The sequence below is a fragment of the Lampetra fluviatilis genome, chromosome 54, assembly GCF_964198595.1.
Source record: "Lampetra fluviatilis chromosome 54, kcLamFluv1.1, whole genome shotgun sequence".
Lineage (NCBI taxonomy): Eukaryota > Metazoa > Chordata > Hyperoartia > Petromyzontiformes > Petromyzontidae > Lampetra > Lampetra fluviatilis.
Window position 1 is genome coordinate 7157082 of NC_136328.1, and position 23392 is coordinate 7180473.

The 23392-nt window shown below is 51.7% G+C and overlaps 1 protein-coding gene across 1 annotated transcript; it reads left to right on the forward strand.

Annotated features, from left to right (window-relative positions):
- Window positions 1–5744: 5744 nt before the first annotated feature.
- On the forward strand, window positions 5745–12331 carry LOC144949531 (uncharacterized). The gene is made up of 6 exons (XM_078879456.1): window positions 5745–5756; window positions 6839–6925; window positions 7718–7805; window positions 9470–9553; window positions 10486–10701; window positions 12228–12331. The coding sequence occupies exons 1-6, from the start codon at window positions 5745–5747 to the stop codon at window positions 12329–12331; spliced, it is 591 nt and encodes a 196-aa protein (XP_078735582.1).
- The last annotated feature ends 11061 nt before the right edge of the window (window positions 12332–23392 follow it).

A 23392-nucleotide genomic window follows, 5' to 3' on the forward strand; every position in this document is an offset into this window, starting at 1 on the left:
ATGAACACGCGCGGTCATTTCGCCAGTCCACTCCGCATACGGAAACATGACGTAAAGTATTCTTGACAAAACCTGTGAAGAACTTTACCGTCGTCAAATCAACAAGCGGATAATATAGCTCCTTCACAGCATCTCTCTCTCTCTCTACACATCTCATCAGTCCCACGGCCTCCTGGGAGCGAATAATTCTAGGAGCTTAAATTTCGATTTAAAGCTTTCGTGACTGCAGGGATTGATCTTCTTGGTTCTTTCGGTAAAGTCACGTAGAAGGAAAATAATAAAATAATAAAAATAAAACATAATAAAATAATTCTCACGACGTTTCGGCCACAACGAAACGTCGTGAGAATTATTTTATTATGTTTTATTTTATTATTTTATTATTTTCCTTCTACGTCACTTTACCGAAAGAACCAAGAAGATGAATTCTAGGAGCATTAAATCGGCACAAGAAAACTGAGGACCGGCTTTGACGTCCACTGCCTTGTCAGCAGGCTCAGGCTCCTTTGAAGCAATGCCGCTGAACTGCCAGTTTATTGGTTTAGAGTATTTGGTTGCTATAAATGTCCACGTGATAAGCCACTTCGTTGAGCTATCACTCGTGATAGCCAGGTCGCTTCTGAAGAATAAATATACATTTCGATTTCAAGCTTTCGTGACTGTCTTCCCGACAGACCTGTTCTTCACCTGAGGACGGCTGCTTGCGTTGTGGCCGAAACGTCGTGAGAATTGTATTTTATTATGTTTTACTTTTATTATTTTGTTATTTCCCTTCTACGTGACTTTACCGAAAGAACCAAGAAGAATAAATATACAGCTCAGTGGGCCTTACCTGGTAAAATAAAATAAAATAGTTTATAGTTATAGGCAAGGACCCTCCCTGTCTGATATGGGCGCTCCCACTCCATGTACTGGTCAGCACTGATGCCCTCTGCTGACAATGTAGCCCCACAGTAACCTACCACACCTGTGTATGCATGGCCTTCGCCAGTCCAAGCGCTCAAAACCTGCTTTGCTTCCGAGATGTATCGAGTATGGGATTGGCCGTAGGCAGTAAGTGTCGGTGAGACTTACACGATTTTATTTTGACCCTTGTAGTTTCATTTTGTCCGTCTCTTCAAGCACATTCCGATTGTGCGTCCAATCGGATCCCTCGCAGGGCAGTGCACCCACCCCGTGTCTTCGCGAATGGCTCACAGAACGAGAGATCCCAGAACTACTTCTGAGCTCCCATGCTAGAGGCACTGCGCTTTCCCATGTCCCTGGCACAGGTTTCCCTCGCTCTACGCGGGTTCGGTTTGTGCGATTTCACGTATAACAGGTAGTCCTCTACTTATGATGGAGATGCGTTACGACGACCCCGATCGTAAGTCAAAAATATCGTAAGTCGAAGATGGCATCGCCTACCCAGGAGTCTTAAAGAATGGTGATAATTGAGCAAAACAGAGCAATTTACAGTACCGTACTGTATAAACTATATGCTGTATGTATTTATTAATTACAATACTGTATTGCACAGTAAAATGTAAAGTAAAAAAAACAAGGTAAATTCTTAGCCTACCTATATGAACTGCAATTTCATTGAAAGTTTTTTCAGGAAACAATCCTATCTGCATCACACAAGGCGGGAGATGCGTTCAGTACATCCCGGCAGCGTCCGAACGTGCAGCATCGTACCTCGTACGCTGCTGCGTTTGCCTGCCGCGCGAAATGTAAAATATCTTACAATTTTGTCTATCGCCATCGTAAGATCGAAATATCGTAAGTCGGACCATCACTCGGGGACGATGTGTGTTTGTGTGTGTTTGTGTGTGGCTAACTTATTTCTGTGCAAAATCCACCATGTTACGCGCCTTGAATTCACTTCACATGCGGCTGCATGGTCGGACGTGGGGACAGCGTTGGGTGCTGTGTGTGTACTGTGTGTGGGTGTACTGTGTGCGTACTGTGTGCACTGTGTGTGTACTCTGTGAGCTGTGCGCGTACTGTGTACTGTGTGTGTGCTGTGTGTGTACTGTGTGTGTACTGTGTGCACTGTGTGTGTACTCTGTGAGCTGTGCGCGTACTGTGTGTGCTGTGTGTACTGTGTGTGTGCTGTGTGTGTAATGTGTGTACCTTGTGTACCGTGCACATACTGTGTACTGTGTGTGGGTGTACTGTGTGTACTGTGTGCATGCTGTTTGTACTGTGTGTGTACTCTGTGAGCTCTGCGTGTACTGTGTGCGTACTGTTACTGTGTGTGCTGTGTGTATTTAATGTGTGTACCGTGTGCATACTGTTTGTACTGTGTGTGTACTGTGTGCGTGTACTGTGTGTACTGTGTGTGTAATGTGTGTACTGTGTCTGTGTGTACTGTGTGTGTACTGTATGTGTGCTGTGTGTGTAATGTGTGTACCGTGTGTGTACTGTTTGTGTACTGTGTGTGTACTGTGTGTACTGTGTGTGTGTGCTGTGTGTGTGTAATGTGTGTACCGTGTGTGTACTGTTTGTACTGTATGTGTGCTGTGTGTGTAATGTGTGTACCGTGTGTGTACTGTTTGTACTGTGTGTGTGCTGTGTGTGTAATGTGTGTACCGTGTGTGTACTGTTTGTACTGTATGTGTGCTGTGTGTGTAATGTGTGTACCGTGTGTGTACTGTTTGTACTGTGTGTGTGCTGTGTGTGTAATGTGTGTACCGTGTGTGTACTGTTTGTACTGTGTGTGTGCTGTGTGTGTGTAATGTGTGTACCGTGTGTGTACTGTTTGTACTGTATGTGTGCTGTGTGTGTAATGTGTGTACCGTGTGTGTACTGTTTGTACTGTATGTGTGCTGTGTGTGTAATGTGTGTACCGTGTGTGTACTGTTTGTACTGTGTGTGTGCTGTGTGTAATGTGTGTACCGTGTGTGTACTGTTTGTACTGTGTGTGTGCTGTGTGTGTAATGTGTGTACCGTGTGTGTACTGTTTGTACTGTATGTGTGCTGTGTGTGTAATGTGTGTACCGTGTGTGTACTGTTTGTACTTAGTGTGTGCTGTGTGTGTAATGTGTGTACCGTGTGTGTACTGTTTGTACTGTGTGTGTGCTGTGTGTGTGTAATGTGTGTACCGTGTGTGTACTGTTTGTACTGTGTGTGTGCTGTGTGTGTACTGTGTGTGTGTACTGTGTGTGTGTACTGTGTGTGTGTACTGTGTGTGTGCTGTGTGTGTAATGACATGATTCCTTGCAAAAGGTTTCAGTTTGGTGTTTTAACATCTTCACACAACTGTTTCATTGCCAGAGAGGGGAAAACCTATTCTTATATTTTGATGCTGGCAAAGGCGATCCCATAATGTAAACTCAGGTGTCTTTATTTTACCAGGTGAGGCCCAGTGAGCAATATAGCTCTTTTTTCAGAAGCGAACTGGCCGTCACAAATGATAGCTGAACGAAGTGGCTTGTCATCACGTGGAAATTTATAGCAGCCAAATACTCGAGACGCGTGACGTTGGTTTTAAATGTGGAGGGAAAAACTGGAGGGTCCCGCGTGCAAAAATCCAACGACCACGGGGAGAGAGAGACACGCAAACTCCGAAGATACAGCAGCAGGCGTCAGGGTCAGGATTGAACCCACGACTTTCTGCGTACCAGGCAAGGTAGTTAACATCTCCTAGCCACCGTGATGATGATGAGAGAGAGACACACAAACTCAAAATTTACAGCAGGCGTCAGGGTCAGGATCGAACCCACGACTTCCTGCGTACCAGGCAAGGTAGTTAACATCTCCTAGCCACCGTGATGATGATGAGAGAGAGACACGCAAACTCCGAATATACAGCAGCAGGCGTCAGGGTCAGGATCGAACCCACGACTTCCTGCATACCAGGCGAGGTAGTTAACATCTAGCCACCGTGATGATGATGAGAGAGAGACACGCAAACTCCGAATATACAGCAGCAGGTGTCAGGGTCAGGATCGAACCCACGACTTTCTGCGTACCAGGCGAGGTAGTTAACATCTCCTAGCCACCGTGGCAAACCCCGTGACCGCCCGACTCGGCCCGCGTCACCACCGCCCCGTTAATCTGAATTAGACGTAATTGCAAGAATGACCTCAGTTTAGTTCAACCCTCATCACCTAATGGGGCGACGGCACACATTGGCCGTCGTTCGTCATCCGCTCGCTGTCGGGGACGTTCTAATTAACCGCGTAAGTGCCCTTCAGTTGTTTCGGAACGTAAAACCGCGCCTAATTGTCAGCTGTGGGTATGTTGACTGAGAAGGTGGCACTCTCAATTTGTCCGCCCCCTTGACAAAGCGTTCCCTTCGGAATGTTTCGATACGGCACGCGATGCTCGCTCGTGTTTGGAGTTACGTTGGCGGACAGACGGGGGCAGGGGGGGTGGGGGGAGCAGCGCATGCGTGAGAGAACTTGCGCAGGTTGACACGGACAGAGTTCAAACCGTGACGAAAAGTCAAGTGGCAGCCAAGGGAATGGAATGTGGCCGAAGGGGGGGGGGGCCGTCCGGCGGAGGAGATGGAGCAATTGAAATCAGCTCGCTAAGTTCAGCCGGCGCTGGACGGCTTGCCACATCGCAGAATCGTGGGGAGGCCTTCATCCAGCAGTGGATTGAGCATGGCTGATGATGATGATGGTGGCGCGTCCCATTTAAAACATGTGGCATGTTTTTAGATAGAAAACTGATTTCTTTAGAGCTGCTTTGTGTGTTTGATTTGGTGTCTCTTACCCTGCATCTCCGATTAGCACAGTTGGCTACGCACGGTGCGAAAGAAGTTCAAGAAATATGTAAATATTTGTTACAAAAGAAGTTCAACAAATATTTACATATTTGTAAATATTTGTTGAACTTCTTTTTTTTACAAATATTTACAAATATGTAAATATTTGTTGGATTTTTTTTTTTTTACAAATATTTACAAATATGTTATTATTTGTTGAACTTCTTTTTGACAGCAGACGATGCCTCCTCGCTCATCTGCCCGCCACCCCCCCCCCCCTAGCGTCGTCTGTCGTCTGTCAAGGCAGCCACGCACAGCTGACGACTTAAGCGCCAGTGCCGGCTACGATGGGAACGAAAATGAATGCAAATTTTTTTTGGTTAAGAGATAATTAAAAACAAAAGGCACCGCGTGCAGTAAAGTTTTACACCGCAATGATCATTTCTGAACAAACTCGGTTGGGTGATTTCTCCGCAGAGAGGGAGGGAGCGATACGTGGCTGTGGTTTCACGTTCGCTCACTGTTTGGGTCGGTATTCTTCGCCCATTTTCAGAGGCGGGGGGGGGGGGGTCACTTTTGCCGATAAGGACATCATAAGTGTGAAGGCCGCCACACATTTGAAACCGCTGGGGTTTGGCAACACGATGATGATAATGATGGGGGGTGTTTTATATTTTGTGTATCGTCGGAGGCCGCAGATCAGAGGCCCGCAGTAAAGGCCACCAGGGGCCGCCAGGGCCTTGCGATGAAGAACGGTGCTTTATATGAATGAAACGCTCACGTAGCGCCCATTTGAAAAATGTTCACAGCAGGAAGTCATCGCGGCACACACGTGGGAAATTCCCGACACCCGGCTCGGTTAACGCTGCAACGTCCGGCCAACGTTTGACAACCGAACCGGTCACCCTCCCCCTCACCACCGCTGCAGGCTGCGGTTGTCAAAACAGCTGTGAAAGGGGTCACTTGGGTGAGGTCAGAGGTCAGCACCGCTAAGGCCCGGAGTTGGAATCCGGGCTTCAGTCACCCGTCCGTGATGTAATATGTAGGCATGGGATCTCAAGTGCGACGAGTTGATGGTCTCAGCCGATTACTGCGCAGCAACAACAACAAACACTTTAATTAAATGAAGTTCTTCCCATAGTTTGGCAAAATTTCTGCTCCGTGAGTAAAGAAAAAATCGGATTCTTTGTCACGCGACGAAAGTTACCCTCGGTGGGAAAGTGCTGCCCTTCGCCGAGTGGAGAGGTCACTTGAAGGGGTTTCAGAGGTAGCTCTGCAGTGTCCACTTCCACGGGCTGTTCTCTGGCACCGTGGGTTTTGCTGCTCTGTAACAAAAGCTGATGGATTTTTTTTCCCGGCCCATGACATAACGCGGATGGCGGGATCGTGATAAGAAATTTGAGAAAATATTAAAATGTGAATGTTTACAACTAACAAAAATTATTTTAACAGTTGAAACAGTCAAATAAAGACACCTATTAAATGACGCCCCATTGGCTGGCGCAGTCAACAGAACGCTGAGCCGTCAAGCTGCATTGGCATGTAAATAATTCCCGAACAAATTCGAATTTTAGATTTCGATTTAAAGCTTTCGTGACTGCAGGGATTTATCTTCTGTCTTCCCGACAAACTTGTTCTTCACCTGAGGATGGCTGCTTGCGTTGTGGCCGAAACGTCGTGAGAATTACTTTATTATTTCCATTCTACGTGACTTTACCGAAAGAACCAGGAAAATTAGAATTTGTAACGAGCACAGGTTTCATATTCTTAGGTTTTTTCGGTAAAGTCACGTAGGTAAAACATCAAAATTAATGAAAATAAAATAAAATAAAAACAAAAATCACGACATTTCGGAGGCAACACAAGTCTCCGTCATCACTTGATGCAGCTAATTCGGCTGTGACGGTCCCACCTGATGACGGAGACTTGTGTTGCCTCCGAAACGTCGTGATTTTTGTTTTTATTTTATTTTATTTTCATTAATTTTGATGTTTTACCTACGTGACTTTACCGAAAAAACCTAAGAATATGATTCCTTGCAGTCACGAAAGCTTCAAATCTAGAATGAGCACAGGTTTCATTCCCTCCCAGAGCGAGAGAAAATCACGTGCTGGGTTACTCCAGTGACACCTTCACCCGCAGATTCCCACGCTGCCGTTACAGAAGCAGCAGCAGCAGAAGGAGAAAGTGGAACAGGTCATCGTCGCTGCCCTGGCAGAAGAAACGCAGGTAAGACGCCACCGCTGTCACCACCAAAGACAAAAACACGCATACCCCCCCTCCCCCCCCCCCCCCCGTATGGCCCACACAGACTGCTGGGGCAAGTGCTGTTAGCGAGCAGCACCTATGAAGGCCAGCACGGCACACGAGGGGTTGGGTGGCTGGCACCACACCCGGCCGCCTTTGTCTCCCCAGTGGTGATGTTTACACACCGCACCAGCTACTAAGTTGAGTCCCCGTCAAACCAGGAGGGGATTGCTTCAGATGTTGATGCCAGCCATGGCCGGGAATCTAACCCGGGGTCAGTTGAGGCTCCCTGTTAATCGACTCGGGGGAGCTGCCCTGGGGCAACGGTCGGCTTACTGGACCTGCGATCCGGAGGTGTCGCCCGGCTCGACACGATCTCCCGGTGCCTGCTGGGTGAAACAAAGTAGGACGGGCAACGTTTCTTAAAATCCCCCCAGCAACGGAACTCTGTCCACCCAGCAGCAGCAGCAGCACGAATGGGGTCACCGCCACTACCACCACAGTCAGGTCCCGTGTGGTGGGGGTCAAGTGCGGCCACGCCCACCGGCTGGCTGGCAGAATGCACCGCGTCGCCGTGGGAGAGTAGCACCGAAAACAATCTGTAGAGCTCCGCTGTGGTGGGCAAGGGCCCCTTCCGTCAGCGGTGGCACGAGCGAGCAATTGCCCGGGGCTGCTCTTTTTTTCCTTTCATCGGATGGTGGGCCTGCCGGCTTGGGTACAGGAGCGGGGCGCTGCACTAACCCCGGGTTATTTGCTCTGACTACTTTCGTGCAGATAAAGGCCGACCCGGGCGTCAGGAAAGTCTGCCAGCCGAGCGCCATTGATTTTGCGTCGTTTGAACTCTCGCTGCTTGAGCCGTTTGGTAAGAGGACGTTGCGCGCACTGTCACGCTTCCGATTAGCACCGCTGGCTATGTACGGTGCGAAAGAAGTTCAACACGCGTACATAGTGGAATCGCATCCACGGCAGGTGTCAGAGTGGCAGAACGTAACAATTTTGTTTCATAATCAGCCATGATAAATCTACTGCTGGCTAGATGTCACAGTGGTGAGATGTTAACTACCTTGCCTGGTATACAGGAGGTCGTGGGTTCGATCCCAACCCTGACGCCTGCTGTATATTAACCTTAGAGTATGAATCCTTGCAGTCACGAAAGCTTAAAATCTAGAATCAAATCTAGAATGTATATTTGGAGTTTGCATGTCTCTCTCCCCGTGGTCGCGTGGATTTTTCTCTGAGTCCTCCGTCCTTTCCCTCCGCATTTCGAAAAGTGCGTTTCGAGTATTTGGCTGCTATACATTTCCACGCGATGATAAGCTGTACATTTCCAAGTGGTAAAGCCACTTCGTTGAGCTATCATTCGTGGCCAGGTCGCTTCTGAGAAAGAGCGATATAGCTCAGTGGGCCTTGGCAAAATATAAAATAGTTGAGATTTCGGATGAAGGTTTCAGGATATTGGCCATCACAGCGAAAAAAACAAATCACTGGGTCACTTCACCGCCACGTGGCCACCGTCGGGTCCAACCCAGATTTGAATTCCGCATTCCAGCTCCGACCGCGGCGGAGGGGCGGCCGCCCTCCTCGCAATCTTCGTCATCTTCATCGTCAGCCATGATCTATCCACTGCTGCCTGAAGAAGGCCTCCTACAAATCGCCGCCACCGTGTGTCATGTAACGGTCCACCTACCTGCCTGCAACGCGGGCTGATTTCATTGCTCCATCTCCGCTTTGAACGTCCTATTTGGCGGATTTTCGAATTTCTTCTTGTGAGCATTTAGCACATCCGTGTGTGTGAGCGTGTGTGTAGTGGGGAGCGGTAGTGTAGCGATGAACACGCTGCGCTATGAACCCGATGACCCGGGTTCAATTCCCGCTCACGGCCAACACCAGTGACGATTATCTGAACCGGTCCTAGGCCTCTCCTAGGTCGACTCAGCCTCAAATGAGTACCTGGTGCGGTGTGTAAACATCGCCATTGGGGAGACAAAGGCGGTCGGGCGTGGTGCTGGCCACCCACCCCCTCGTGTACCGTTCCGGCCTTCATAGGTGCTCGCTAACAGCACTTTACCCTCCAGTCTGTTAAGGCTACACGGGGGATCTTTGTCTTTGTAGTGGGGAGCGGTAGTGTAGCGATTATTGTGCTGCACTAGGAACACGGCCACCCGAGTTTGATTTCCATTCATGGCCAACACCAGTGACGATCATCTGAAACAGGTCCTGGGCCTCCCCTAGGTCGACTCAGCCTCAAATGAGTACCTGGTGTGGTGTACAAACATCGCCACTGGGACAATAAAGGCTGCCGGGCATGGCGCTGACCACCCACCCCCTCGTGTGCCAGGGCAGCCTTGCTTCATATGTGCTCGCAAACAGCACTTTCCCTAAAAGTCTGTTAAGGCTATATGGGAAATCTTTGGTATGTTAGACGTGTGTGTGTGTGTGTGTTTGCTGGGCCGCGTGATTATGTTCACGATTGCGTGCGTTGGAGCCCCGCTATGTCACCGCGCATTTTGACACTTCTTTCTTCAGGCAAGGAGAAGGCTGAAGGGAGCCAACAGGCCAGGCCAACGTCCGCCATCTTGCAGGAGGCGCAGGTGCCTGGGGCCAACCACGGTGAGGCCTTGTCACCACATTTATCATCGGCCATGATCAATCCACTGCTGGATGAAGGACTGTTCAAGCCGTCGCCGTCTCTCACAGTCGCACGATATCATATTCAATCCGTCCAGCACCTGCGAACGAGCTGATTTAATCGCTCCATCTCCACGGCGGACACGCTCTCGAGAAATCCTCCCTTCTTTGGCTGCCACTCTATCGCCAGTCTTCACCACCGGCAAATCATCCCTCCTTGCCACGTGTCCCAGTCCAAGTCCGCTTACTTTTCTAACGGCTCGTATGTTGTCTCGTAGCGGTCAGTTTGATGCGTACGTCCTGCGAACCATTGTGTTCCTCTCTTTCTGTCTGTTGGTGTAATTTCAAAGCGTGCACCTCTCGTGTAAATTCCCTCCTTTGCCAACTAAACATTTTTTAATTCATGACTGTGGGAAGCCACCCAGAGTGTCTGGAGAATGCAGAATCTTTGTCCATCTCTCTGTCCATCCGATTCTTAAAATATGTGCTCGTTAAACATAGTGTTTTATTCCTAATATCTGCCTGCAACATGGAGTCGTGATATCTTTTGGAAATACGACCCGATGTGAACCCAATTTTGGTGTGAAGTTGGCAGTTGCTATTCGGGACTCGCCCGAAAAGGAAACCCAAAACACCTTCGCGTCCGAGGCCGTGACATCGTTACGCGTGATGCCATCCCGTCGTGCAGCTTCAAACGTGACGTCATTGTCGCTCATTCAGCGGCAAACGCACGTTGGAACGCGGCCGCATAACGTTCCTTCCTTGTTCCGCCGGTTGTTGCCTTTATTTCTTTACCGATCGTTTTCTCTCGGAAGCGGTCGATCGCTTCATTCGTCGCGTTCATCATTTCACCGAGCGTTTCGCTCGCTCGATTTGACCGGGTTAGCGGTGGCCTCCCCTCGCCCGCCCGCCAGGCGACGGCCCGGCCGCGGGCCTCGCCGCCGCCCCCGCCGCGGTGGCCGCGGGCGACGTGGCTCCCAAGACGACGACGACGACGACGATGATGATGGTCGCCATGTCGGCTGCCGGCACCGGGGCCCGGCCGTGCCCCGAGGAGGTGCCACCCCCGAGCCTCGTGCCCCAACCACCACCACCGCCGCCGCCGCCGCCACCTCTCACTCCCTCGCTCGGTGGGTGGGTGTGGGTGGGTATAGGTGGGTGCATATGGGAGTAGGTGGGTATGGTTGGGCATGTATGGATTGAAGTCAGTGACTGCAACGACGACGTGGCAGTGAAGCGGCCGAGTGATTTGCCTGTCGCGCTGTGACAGCCAACGCAAGGGGAAGCCCTCACGACGTTGAGGGCTTCAGGGCCAAGTTCCGCTACCCCTCCCGTGCGTGAGCCTGAGCGCGTGAGCCCGAGCGCGTGAGCCCGAGCGCGTGAGCCCGAGCGCGTGAGCCCGAGCGCGTGAGCCCGAGCGCGTGAGCCCGAGCGCGTGAGCCCGAGCGCGTGAGCCCGAGCGCGTGAGCCCGAGCGCGTGAGCCCGAGCGCGTGAGCCTGAGTGCGTGAGCATTCGTGCCTGGCCGCTGAATCGCTGCCCCTTGCTGCTCTCTGACAGCTCATTCTGCCTGCTCCACTGCCTTGAAACCCCTGACCTCTGAGTTTGGGTGGATCGGTGGGTATGGGTAGTGGGTGGGTATGGGTGTGGGTGGGTGTGGGTGGGTATGGGTGTGGGTGTGGGTGGGTATGGGTGGCTATGGGTATGGGTGAGTATGGGTGTGGGTGGGTGGCTATGGGTATGGGTGAGTATGTTTGGGTGAGTGGGTGGGTATGGTATGGGTGGGTGGGTGGATGGGTATGAGTGTGAAGGCTGTAACACTAAATTCCCGTACAGATAAACGTATTGATCAACGTGCCGTGCCCTGGCCATAAGCCAAGGGTGGATAGGGATCGCCAACCTTCGCCTCCAAAGTGCGGGGGTTGGTGGACCACACGAATCTGCGGCTCACCACCCACGGAGCTTCGTGGTTGCCACCTCCTGGCCTGCAGCGATACGGCAGCACAGCAAGCGGATTGCACTCCAGCTTGATTGGGAGCTTTCGTGACTGCAGGAATTACTCTTTGGGTTCTTTCGGCAAAGTGACGTAGGAATATTTTTTTTTAAAATAATAGCATACGACGTTTCGATTGCAACACAAGCAATCATCTCCGTGTTGTATCGCATTATATGTGACTAGGTTTGTTTTCTCTTTCATTTGTACCTGATGACGATTGCTTGTGTTGCAATCGAAACGTCGTGTGCTATTATTTAATTTGTTTTTTATTTCTACGTGACTTTATCGAAAGAACCAAAGTGCACTCCACCTGTGCGGGGATTGGCGGTTACCCCCCCACTCCCTCACGCACCTGGGTGTCCTCCGTGTACTCGGGTTTCCACCCACATAATATAGGACTGCAAAGCTTGGGCAATTGTTAGCCCCGGTTCTGGCCACCTTCCCGCTTGTCTGTGGTTTCCCGCGCCTCGTAATCGTTTCAACTTTTCCCGCAATTGCGCTGTTCTCCTCGTGTTTTCATGGCGCGATCGCCACGATCGGGACAATGTTGAATGCAATTGGCGAGGAAGACTAACAGACGAACATCGCGGTCATAAAATCAGAAGCCAATACGTACAATTTAAAAACCCCGTAACGGTGCGACTGCCGCGTCTGCCCGGCAGGGTCGCCGTCGCAGCTGAGCGCCAACGAGGTGGAAGACGACGAGATCGACCGGGAGCTGCGCGAGTTCCTCCAGTCCCCGGGCTCCGACAGTGCCGCGTCGTAGCGGCACCACGCGGGCGGGCGGGTGGGCGTTGTGATGTCGTCCCCCTCCCACCCTTCCCCCCCAACTCTGCTGCCCGTTCGTAAGGACACGCGAGGTCAATGAGGTCACGGGCCGGAGGACGTTGGGTGGAATCGTAGCGAGCGCCCATTCGCGATGGCTGTGTCGAGCGACGCTGATTGGATCGCACTGGGCGATGCTGATTGGATCGTAACGGGCGACGCTGATTGGATCGTAGCGGGCGACGCTGATTGGATCATAACGGGCGACGCTGATTGGATCGTAGCGGGCGACGCTGATTGGATCGTAACGGGCGACGCTGATTGGATCGTAACGGGCGACGCTGATTGGATCGTAACGGGCGACGCTGATTGGATCGTAGCGGGCGACGCTGATTGGATCGTAGCAGGCGACGCTGATTGGATCGTAGCGGGCGACGCTGATTGGATCGTAGCGGGCGACGCTGATTGTATCATAACGGGCAACGCTGATTGGATCGTAACGGGCGACGCTGATTGGATCGTAGCGGGCGACGCTGATTGGATCGTAGCAGGCGACGCTGATTGGATCGTAGCGGGCGACGCTGATTGGATCGTAGCGGGCGACGCTGATTGGATCGTAACGGGCGACGCTGATTGGATCGTAGCAGGCGACGCTGATTGGATCGTAACGGGCGACGCTGATTGGATCGTAACGGGCGACGCTGATTGGATCGTAGCGGGCGACGCTGATTGGATCGTAGCAGGCGACGCTGATTGGATCATAACGGGCGACGCTGATTGGATCGTAACGGGCGACGCTGATTGGATCGTAGCGGGCGACGCTGATTGGATCGTAGCAGGCGACGCTGATTGGATCGTAACGGGCGACGCTGATTGGATCGTAGCAGGCGACGCTGATTGGATCGTAGCGGGCGACGCTGATTGGATCGTAGCGGGCGACGCTGATTGGATCGTAGCAGGCGACGCTGATTGGATCGTAACGGGCGACGCTGATTGGATCGTAACGGGCGACGCTGATTGGATCGTAACGGGCGACACTGATTGGATCATAGCGGGCGACGCTGATTGGATCGTAACGGGCGACGCTAATTGGATCGTAGCGGGCGACGCTGATTGGATCGTAGCGGGCGACGCTGATTGGATCGTAGCGGGCGATGCTGATTGGATCGTAGCGGGCGACGCTGATTGGATCGTAACGGGCGACGCTGATTGGATCGTAACGGGCGACGCTGATTGGATCGTAACGGGCGACGCTGATTGGATCGTAGCGGGCGACGCTGATTGGATCGTAACGGGCGACGCTGATTGGATCGTAACGGGCGACGCTGATTGGATCGTAGCGGGCGACGCTGATTGGATCGTAGCGGGCGACGCTGATTGGATCGTAGCGGGCGACGCTGATTGGATCGTAACGGGCGACGCTGATTGGATCGTAACGGGCGATGCTGATTGGATCGTAGCGGGCGACGCTGATTGGATCGTAACGGGCGACGCTGATTGGATCGTAACGGGCGACGCTGATTGGATCGTAGCGGGCGACGCTGATTGGATAGCAGCGGGCGACGCTGATTGGATCGTAGCGGGCGACGCTGATTGGATCGTAACGGGCGACGCTGATTGGATCGTAACGGGCGACGCTGATTGGATCGTAGCGGGCGACGCTGATTGGATAGCAGCGGGCGACGCTGATTGGATCATAACGGGCGACGCTGATTGGATCGTAGCAGGCGACGCTGATTGGATTGTAACGGGCGACGCTGATTGGATCGTAGCGGGCGACGCTGATTGGATCGTAACGGGCGACACTGATTGGATCGTAACGGGCGACGCTGATTGGATAGCAGCGGGCGACACTGATTGGATCGTAGTGTTGAGCATTAACGGGATCCTAGCACGCGACGCTGATGAGAGGCACTTTCCGTGGCGTCTCAACCAGGCCTGTCCGTCTCAGCGACCCAGCATGCCACGTCCAGTATAACTCGTGCTATGGCTGGGGCTACTCTTCTGCATTCTACCAGCGAGCCGTGAAATATTTCAACACCCGGCACACTGCATCCAGTATACCATCGACCTGGAAGACATCCAGCGAGAAATGTAATTCCCGGCATCGCTTATGACGAGCGAGGGCTGAAGGTTCCGTCTGGGAAATGGAACGCGTCGTGGGACGTGCGGCTGACTCCACTGGTGGCTCAGGGACAACGTGACGGTGGGATGGGGGGGGGGGGGCGCGGTGGAGTTGGGGGGGGACAGTACAGCAAGAAGGTTGTCAACTTCTTCGAATCGCAGGAGTTCGAGTGGTTCGCCTCGTTGCGTGTGTGGGGTTTTTTTTTTCCGGGAACTCTGGTTTCTGCCCACGTGCAGCAAAAAAAGAAAGCTGTACATATCTACCGATTAATTTCTTTATTTTTATCTCAGCATCAGCAAAGAGCCAGACCCTCCTCTGAATGGGTCTTGAGACTCGGCGAGGCTTCCCTGGGTGAATGGCAAATTCTTCTTCTTGTTCCTGCGATTGCTGTGAAGCTTGAGAGTGCACGGGGAAGCGTGGAGGGATGCACGTGTGGACTCGGGCTGGGATGACAGGAAAAGGAGCACTCGAATTAGAAGAACGTAACACAGCAAAACGCTGCAACATCGACTGTTCAGAAAAGTTGGCGCGGCTTGGGCAGGACGCGCCGCTGGACGGGGAAGACGACGGCCGGCGGTGGAGACCAACGGCAGGAGTGGCAGCCGAAGGAGGGCGCACGCACGCGCCCGAGAGCACATCCACCGCGGAGACGGAGCGGTGAAATCCGCCCGTGTGCAGGCGCTAGGTGGATTGCAACGCCACGGGATCGTGAGAGGTGGTGGCGGTGGCGGCAGCGGCGGCAGCGGTGGCGAGGAGGGTGCCTGGCCCTTCCCCCATGGTGGGAGCTGGAAGGCGGAATGAACCCGACGACCACGTGGCAGTGAAGCGGCCGAGTGATTTGCCTGTCGTGCTGTGACAGCCAACGCAGTGAGAAGTCCCCACGGCATTGAGGGCTTCAGGGCCAAGTTCCGCTACCCCTCCCGTGCGCGCGTGCGTGAGCATGAGCGCCGTGAGCCTGCGTGCCGTGAGCCTGAGTGCATGAGCCTGCGTGCGTGCATTCGTGCCTGGCCGCTGAAAATTGCTGCCCCTTGCTGCTCTCTGACAGCTCATTCGGCCTCTGTATTCACTGCCCTGAAACCCCTGACCTTTGATGTTTGACGTTTAGTGTCTGACACGCGCGCACCGTCCACGCCAGGAGCGTGGAACATCGCAGGACCGTGACCAGGGCCGCCCCCCCCCCCCCACAGGTTCCTGGGGGCCCGGGGCAGGATGCCACGTGGGGCGGCCCTAATTCCACAATCAGCAAGCTCACCGCGGGGCCCCTTTTACCCCCCCCCCCCCCGTGTGAGCGGAAACGCTGAGTGCTGTTGGAGGAATGACCCTTTTGCACTTGGTCGTGGGAAACCGAAAGTATTCATTTGTTCCTGTAAGTCTGTTGCAGAATAGATTTGAACAAAAAGTCCGCGCCGAAGCACAGAACACAACAAAGTATCGCGCGACGCAGTGCGGACCGATGCGGCGTGCACACCCCACCGCAGCCTCGAGGGTGCGGACCCCAAACATTTCGCGAACCACCACCACCACTACCACATGCTACGACTAGTTATTTGAAATTGTACATTTTAGTGGTGAGGTTTGTGATTATTTTTCTTTTACGCAGACCTCCTACCCCCCTCCATGTAGCAGCCTCGCGAGGCACCAGGGGTCTGCGGACCACAGATTGGGAACCGCTGCTGTAGAGTGGCGGTTCTCAGCAGTTGTCACAGTGAGGTCCCCGCTACGGCCGCCGGTCCATGACGATGCTCCGGGCGGCCCGCGTGGCTGTGATGCACATTCAGGTTGACCTGGACAATAACGACAGCGTTTATAGCTTTTATTCCAGACATTTATATTTTTCATTAAAATTTTGGGTCAGGTAAACTACCCCAACTCTGAGATCTAAATGCCCCCCCCCCCCCCCCCCAAAAATAAAAAAACCTTACGGCTGCGTAAAAAAAAAATGTTCCAGTAATTGGAAATATTTTATATATTTCTGGCATTTAGAGAGAAGTGAATGCGTTTTGTTACCAGGGGTGGTGGGAGGGGGGGCTGGACTGGTTGGTCCGTGGAAATGTTCACATCGGCTCAGCGGTCCACAGGCCAGCAAAGTTTGCGAAACACCGCTCTGGAGAAGAACAGCCGGCGTGTTCGCTGCAGCCGGCGCGTTCGCCTCGGTGCGGGCGTTTGCCAGTGCACGCTGGTCAGGGTTCGTGCCGTGCGTCGTTCCGCGCGACGTCCGACGTTTCGGCCACCCCGCCTTGCCGGGAGCTTCTCCGGCGTCGCTATCGTTAAGAAGTTACCGGCGGCACGGGGCGAGACCGTCAGCGCAACCCCAGCAACAAGAACAAGAACTCGTATTCTTGGGGGTTGTTTTCGGTAAAGTCACGTAGGTAAAAAATAAAAATTAATAAAAGTAAAATAAAATAAAAATCACGACGTTTTGGAGGCAACACAAGCTTCCGTCTTCAGGTGGAACCGTCACAGCACGATTGCTGTATCAAGTACTTAGGTACAAAATAAAAATTAATAAAAGTAAAATTAAATAAAAATCACGACGTTTCGGAGGCAACACAAGCTTCCGTCTTCAGGTGGAACCGTCACAGCACGATTGCTGTATCAAGTACTTAGGTACAAAATAAAAATTAATAAAAGTAAAATTAAATAAAAATCACGACGTTTTGGAGGCAACACAAGCTTCCGTCTTCAGGTGGAACCGTCACAGCACGATTGCTGTATCAAGTACTTAGGTACAAAATAAAAATTAATAAAAGTAAAATTAAATAAAAATCACGACGTTTCGGAGGCAACACAAGCTTCCGTCTTCAGGTGGAACCGTCACAGCACGATAGCTGTTTCAAGTCTGACTTGATACAGCAATCGTGCTGTGACGGTTCCGAAACGTCGTGATTTTTATTTTATTTTTATTTTACTTTTATTAATTTTAATTAATTTTTTACCTACGTGACTTTACCGAAAAAACCTAAGAGTATGAATCCTTGCAGTCACGAAAGCTTCAAATCTAGAAAAAACAAGAACAGCAACCTCAGGCAGCTCGTGGAGGAGAGACGTTCGTTTTATATGAGGGGGGGGGAGGAAAAAAGACGGTGAGGTTAAAGTTTCGATTTAAAGCTTTCGTGACTGCAGGGATTCATCTTCTCGGTTCTTTCGGTAAAGTCACGTAGAAGGGAAATAATAAAATAATAAAAATCAAACATAATCAAATAATTCTGGCCGAAACGTCGTGAGAATTATTTTATTATGTTTTATATTTTATTATTTCCCTTCTACGTGACTTTACCGACAGAACCAAGAAGAGGTTAAAGTTGCCGAGGAAGTGAAACTAAGATGAGCGCCTTGACGTGATGTCACGTGTCCGTTCACGCTGAGAGTGCCGTACTTTCGTGTTTTGAATGTTTACATGAGGGGGGTGGGGGTGGGTGTACGCGACGAGATGGAAGCCGCGGGTTCAATGCATCCCTCACTTTTTTTACGTGAATTTTACCCCGAAAAACCGTGCTACCCCCACTCTTATCTCTCGCTTTCTTCGGTGCCGCCATCAAACTGTGCTGCCTTTTTTCCCCACGTCGTCGTGAAAATATACGGAGACGTTCTGCGTATATTGTATCGCGGTCGTCCTGTGGATAGACTCGTCCCCGCCATAGGAATGAGGAATGACCTAACATCGCTGGCTCAAGACCTCGGATGGAAATTAAGCACCGTCCAACGTTCACTTGCGTATGGAAACACTGAAACTCGTAAAAAAAAACAATTACGTGAACTTTTGATTTAAAGCTTTCGTGACTGCAGGGATTCATATTCTTGGTTCTTTCGGTAAAGTCACGTAGAAGGGAAACAATAAAATAATACAAATATAAAAACAGGTGATGATGATCATCAGCTGATGATGATTGCTTGTGTTGCAGTCGAAACGTCGTGAGAATTTATATTGTTTTATATTTGTATTATTTTATTATTTCCCTTCTACGTGAAAGAACCAAGAATATAATTACGTGGACGTATAAATATATATGCACAAGCTTACGCACTGGGAATGCGGCCGTAGCCTGGTGGTTGGTGCACGTTGGGCTTGCGATCCACAAGTCGCCGGCTCGGCAATGGGGCACGTTTCTCAAATCCACCGCCGCCACTTCTGCCGACCCTGCGGTGCGAATGGATTCAACGCAAGCCAGTCGATCGCCAGGTCTCAGAGGTCGCAACCGGGTACCCGATACCCGTACCCTACCCGGCTACCCGTACCCGGCCGGGTACGGGTACGGCTACCCGTACCCGTACCCGGCCGGGTACGGGTACGGGTAGCCGTTTGCGACCCTGGGTACGGGTAGGCCGTGAGTCACTGGTGAGTAACCGTTTGTCACTCATTTCGGGTAGGGTACGGGTACGGGTAGGGTACCCATTTGCGACCCTGGTGCGGCCGGGTACGGGTACGGGTAAGGAATCAAAACCCGTTTGCGACCTCTGCCAGGTCTCCGTGTGGTGGGGTAAAGTAGGCGAAATCACACTCGGGAAGGGGCCCTGTAGGGCTTTTTCTTGTGGCGGCCGCTAACGCCAGCAGTGGCGTGGGCAAGAAATTGCAGGGCTGCACCTTTACCCTTTTACATTCTCTGTGAACATGCACACGTGCGAAGATCATGGCAGTGGGATCGAATTGCAGCCTCGCATACGCTTAAGATTAAGCCGCTCGTGGCTTAATTTGTCTTAACAACAACAAAAGTTTGTTTTTGTCTTCGTCCCATGTGCTTATCGGTGTCACGTCTTCGCCGAACTGCCCGTGGAAGCAGATATCACAAAGCCATTCCTGAGTTCCCATGAGCGGAGACGCTGGACTCACTCCCGCGTGCTCTGCCATGCAGATAAGTTGAGTGCATTGCAGTCAAACTGAAAGTTTCGATTGTTGAATTGTTTTGCTGATGCCAAATTACTTAAAAATCAAATGTGATGATGCGTGCATAGTCAGTCATCAGTGACTGGGCTGAGACCATCAATTAGCTGCACTGTAGACCCCGGTTTAACCAAGCAGATCGCAATAGGAAGGTTGCGAGTTCAAATCCTGGTTTGGGTGGGGTTGACTCAGCCCAATAAAGTGAGAACCACTTTGCGGGGAAAGTTAACAGCGGTTTTACTAGAGAGAGACTCGCCCCCCCCCCCATTCCATAGCAATGTGGAATTTCCACCACTGGCTCAGGGCTGGAAACAAGAGATGAGTATTGCCCCAATACTCATTTGAGCAGAAAAGCACTTTTGACTGGTCGACTTTGGGTGGCCAAATACCCGGATTCGAACCTAGGTTCTCGGCGATGTAGGCTCGGCGTCTTTGACCTGAGCCACTCGCCCACTCGGGTTACTGTGTTGTTGATGAGCATGTGACTTACAACGTGAAAACATGAATACGGGCTTTCTGAATAACCATAACTTGATGGTAAATTCTACTGCTTAAGGTCACGAGTAAATAGGTGGTCATGACACGCAGGGAAGGTTGGGTAACAGGGCTGCCCAGAGGTTTCTGAAGGCCCTAGGACAGGATGCCACGTGGTTCCCCTCTTGTTCCTGGAGGCCTGGGACAGGATCCCACGTGGTGTCCCCCTTGTTCCTGGAGGCCTGTGACAGGGTGCCACGTGGTGGCCCTCTTGTTCCTGTAGGCCTGGGACAGGGTGCCACGTGGTGGCCCTCTTGTTCCTGTAGGCCTGGGACAGGGTGTCACGTGGTGGCCATCTTGTTCCTGAAGGCCTGGGACAGGATGCCACGTGGGGGGCCCTCTTGTTCCTGGAGGCCTGGGACAGGATGCCACGTGGTGTCCCCCTTGTTCCTGTAGGCCTGGGACAGGGTGCCACGTGGTGGCCATCTTGTTCCTGAAGGCCTGGGACAGTATGCCACGTGGTGGCCCCTTTGTTTCTGGAGACCTGAGACAGGGTGCCACGTGGTGGCCCTCTTGTTCCACCATTCACAGGCCCCGTTGTGAGGCCCTCATTTGTGTGATGTCCCTGGGAAAATTTGCGCCTCCCCCCCCTCTCCTCTGGGCAGCCCTAAGTTGGTGGACCGCAAAGAGATGGACCCATTATGTCTCTTGGACGCTCAGCTGCATGACAAAGAGGTGGTTGCTTGCAGAAGGCAGTACAGCAAGTAGGCTACTGAGAGTCCACCTGCGAGGCAGAATTTGAGTTTTCTTCCCCTTGAATGCGCTCGGTTGTCTTTTTTTTACTAGCACTACGGTTTCCTGGAACGAGGAAGAGAAATCATGCCCGGGGCACCAATTCTGTGCCGCTTTCCGTCAAAGTGTTCAGTATCATCAGTACGGAAGCTGACGGGGCACTGTCCGGCCAAAAACGAGTTTGCATAGTTTTGCCAAATGTCCTCTCAGCGCGTGTGTTGCGTCTGCAGGCTCTGTGAGATAGTGCTCCGAACAGCGTGGCCGGTTTTTCTCCAGAGCCAGCCCCAAACGGCGACTCAACTTGGCACCGAAGTTTCGTTCGTAACGGAGCGTCGTTGAAGAGCGTTTATCGTGACCCCCCCACCCATCCCCCGTGTTGCAGATGGACAGAGCTGACACATACACGCGTCCAACCTCGGTTTGGAAACATCCCAGTGTAGCAGGGCCCTCCTGTAAACAAAGAGTCTTGAGGCTCACCCGTATAAGCACTCGCTACGATGGTCGTGTATTTATAAGTGGATGTACATATATTTTTAATTTATTTACGATGCTTTTCTTTTTTGTACAAGCCTTCATATTTCAGAAGAAAAAAAATCCGAGCCAATTATTTTTTCATACTCTACATTTAGTAACATATCATGTATTAAATAAAAACTTGAATCGTGCTTTTTGCCATCCTTGCATTGTTACATCTCTCCGCGGGTACTAACGTTGCGCGAAGTCAACTCCAGTTTGCACCGATTTCAAGTTTCAAGTTTCATTTATTAGGTATAGCCCTGTGAGCCATTCGGCTCTTGAATCGGGTGCAACCGCAACAAACAAAAAAACAAAAACATGAACAAGAAAACATCTTAAAGTGACTGTGCAAACAGAAAATCCAAGAAAAGACAGCAAAATATTGCAGAAAAAGCACCGTACATCAACACTGTGTGCAAAAATCCCAGTGGGATGCAAGTCAAAGAACAACAACCACAAGACAACTTAGATTAAGGCCATCAGTCTAACTCTGTACTACAACAAACAAACATGGCCAACTTAACACGTAGGCTTTCGCGACCAATATTATTCATAATCAACGTTTTTGGGTTTAGATCGCGTTATTTATAAATGTGTCGTAACCCTCCACCACCCGACACGGCCAATCAGTAAAAAAGTGTCACGTTGACAAAAGACAAATAGTTCACTGCTTTAGCCCACCGGTGTGTTGAAGCGTGAAACCACGATGATGCTGGATGCAATTACCAGCGAAACGTCGTACTACTCAAATTGTAAATGTTGTGGTTTCACGCTTCAACACACCGGTGGGCTAAAGCAGTGAACTATTTGTCTTTTGTCAACGTGACACTTTTTTACTGATTGGCCGTGTCGGGCGGTGGAGGGTTACGACACATTTATAAATAACGCGATCTAAACCCAAAAACGTTGATTATAAACATGGCCAAACCGAAAAACTTTTCAAAAATCACCAAAATAAAGAACGGACGGTGACGTGGCCCCAGCGGCAGCATGCTCGCCGCGGTGGCAAATGTGTTAACTACCTCGCCCGGTTTACAGGAGATCATTGGTTCAACCCGACCCCGATGCCTGTATAGTTGAGAGTTTGCGTGACCGCGTGGATTTTTGCACGGGTATTCCGGTTTTCCCCTCCACATTTAGTATCAACATCACGCGTTTAGAGTATTTGGCTGCTGTACATTTCCACGTGGCAAGCCACTTGGTTGAGCTACGATTTCTGGCCAGGTTGCATTATCTGGTAAAAACATTTTTTTGTTTTTTCACCGTTCGAATCCAGCTGCCACCCCTGTTTAATACCACGGTGGGCGTATTAACCATGAAATACCACTACGACACGCCGCCGTCTGCTTCACGGTGGATGTTACAGATCCCGTGACGTCATTCGCAAGGGTAGGCCACTGTGTGTACCGGCATCATGGTCCAAATTTGTCAAAATGTGAAAAACGACACCGCAAACTACTCGGTTGAAATCTCCATGATAACAATCATCGACTCAAACCACCCCGTCCCCCCCCCCACCATCCTGGCCCACCGACTGCGAAAACTTTACTTTACAGAACCCTCTGGAAAAAATATTCACGAACAAAAATTGTGAAGCGTAATAATAACCCTGACCGCCTTTCCCTCCCCGTATAAATAATCCCGCAGCGATGCATTTGCCTCCATGTAATATTCAGTCGCCCCCCACGTGAGCGGCTGCCGAGTGCCCAGCATGCATCTGTCGGGTTGAGTTCTCGCCCCCCCCCGCACGCTCTACGGAGGTTGACAGAAAGCAAAAGTGAAAGAAGGAGGCCGCGGAGATGAATCATTAATTGGCGTCACCGTTGCCCTCGCGTGCGACGCAGACGCATCGTGCAACCCTCTGCGCGAGTCGCGACCTCCTTAAACGTTGAGTTTTATAAGGGCACCACGGGGTGACCAGCCCCTCCCCACCCAGCCCCACTCCTCCCACCCCCCACCCAGCCCACCCTCCCCACCCAGCCCCTCCCCACTCTCCCCACCCAGCCCCTCTCCACGCAGCCCCTCCCCACCCTCCCCACCCAGCCCCACCCTCCCAGCCCCACCCTCCCAGCCCCACCCTCCCCACCCAGCCCCTCCCCACCCTCCCCTTCCCACCCAGCCCCACCCTCCCCACCCAGCCCCTCCCTGCACGACGGACACAATAATCCCCTGTGGGCTGGTGTAACCAGGAGGTTCCTAGCAGTATAAGGCGCGCGGTGGCTCAAGGACACCCACAAGTCCTCCCCGAGACGTGGTAACGTCGGAAACGTCGGACT

Excerpts from the sequence above, each read along its gene's own strand:
- LOC144949531 (XM_078879456.1), top strand. Across the intron at positions 9,554-10,485 it reads GGTGCCTGGGGCCAACCACG|GCGACGGCCCGGCCGCGGGC; the intron begins GTGAGGCCTTGT and ends CCCGCCCGCCAG. Across the intron at positions 10,702-12,227 it reads ACCTCTCACTCCCTCGCTCG|GGTCGCCGTCGCAGCTGAGC; the intron begins GTGGGTGGGTGT and ends TCTGCCCGGCAG.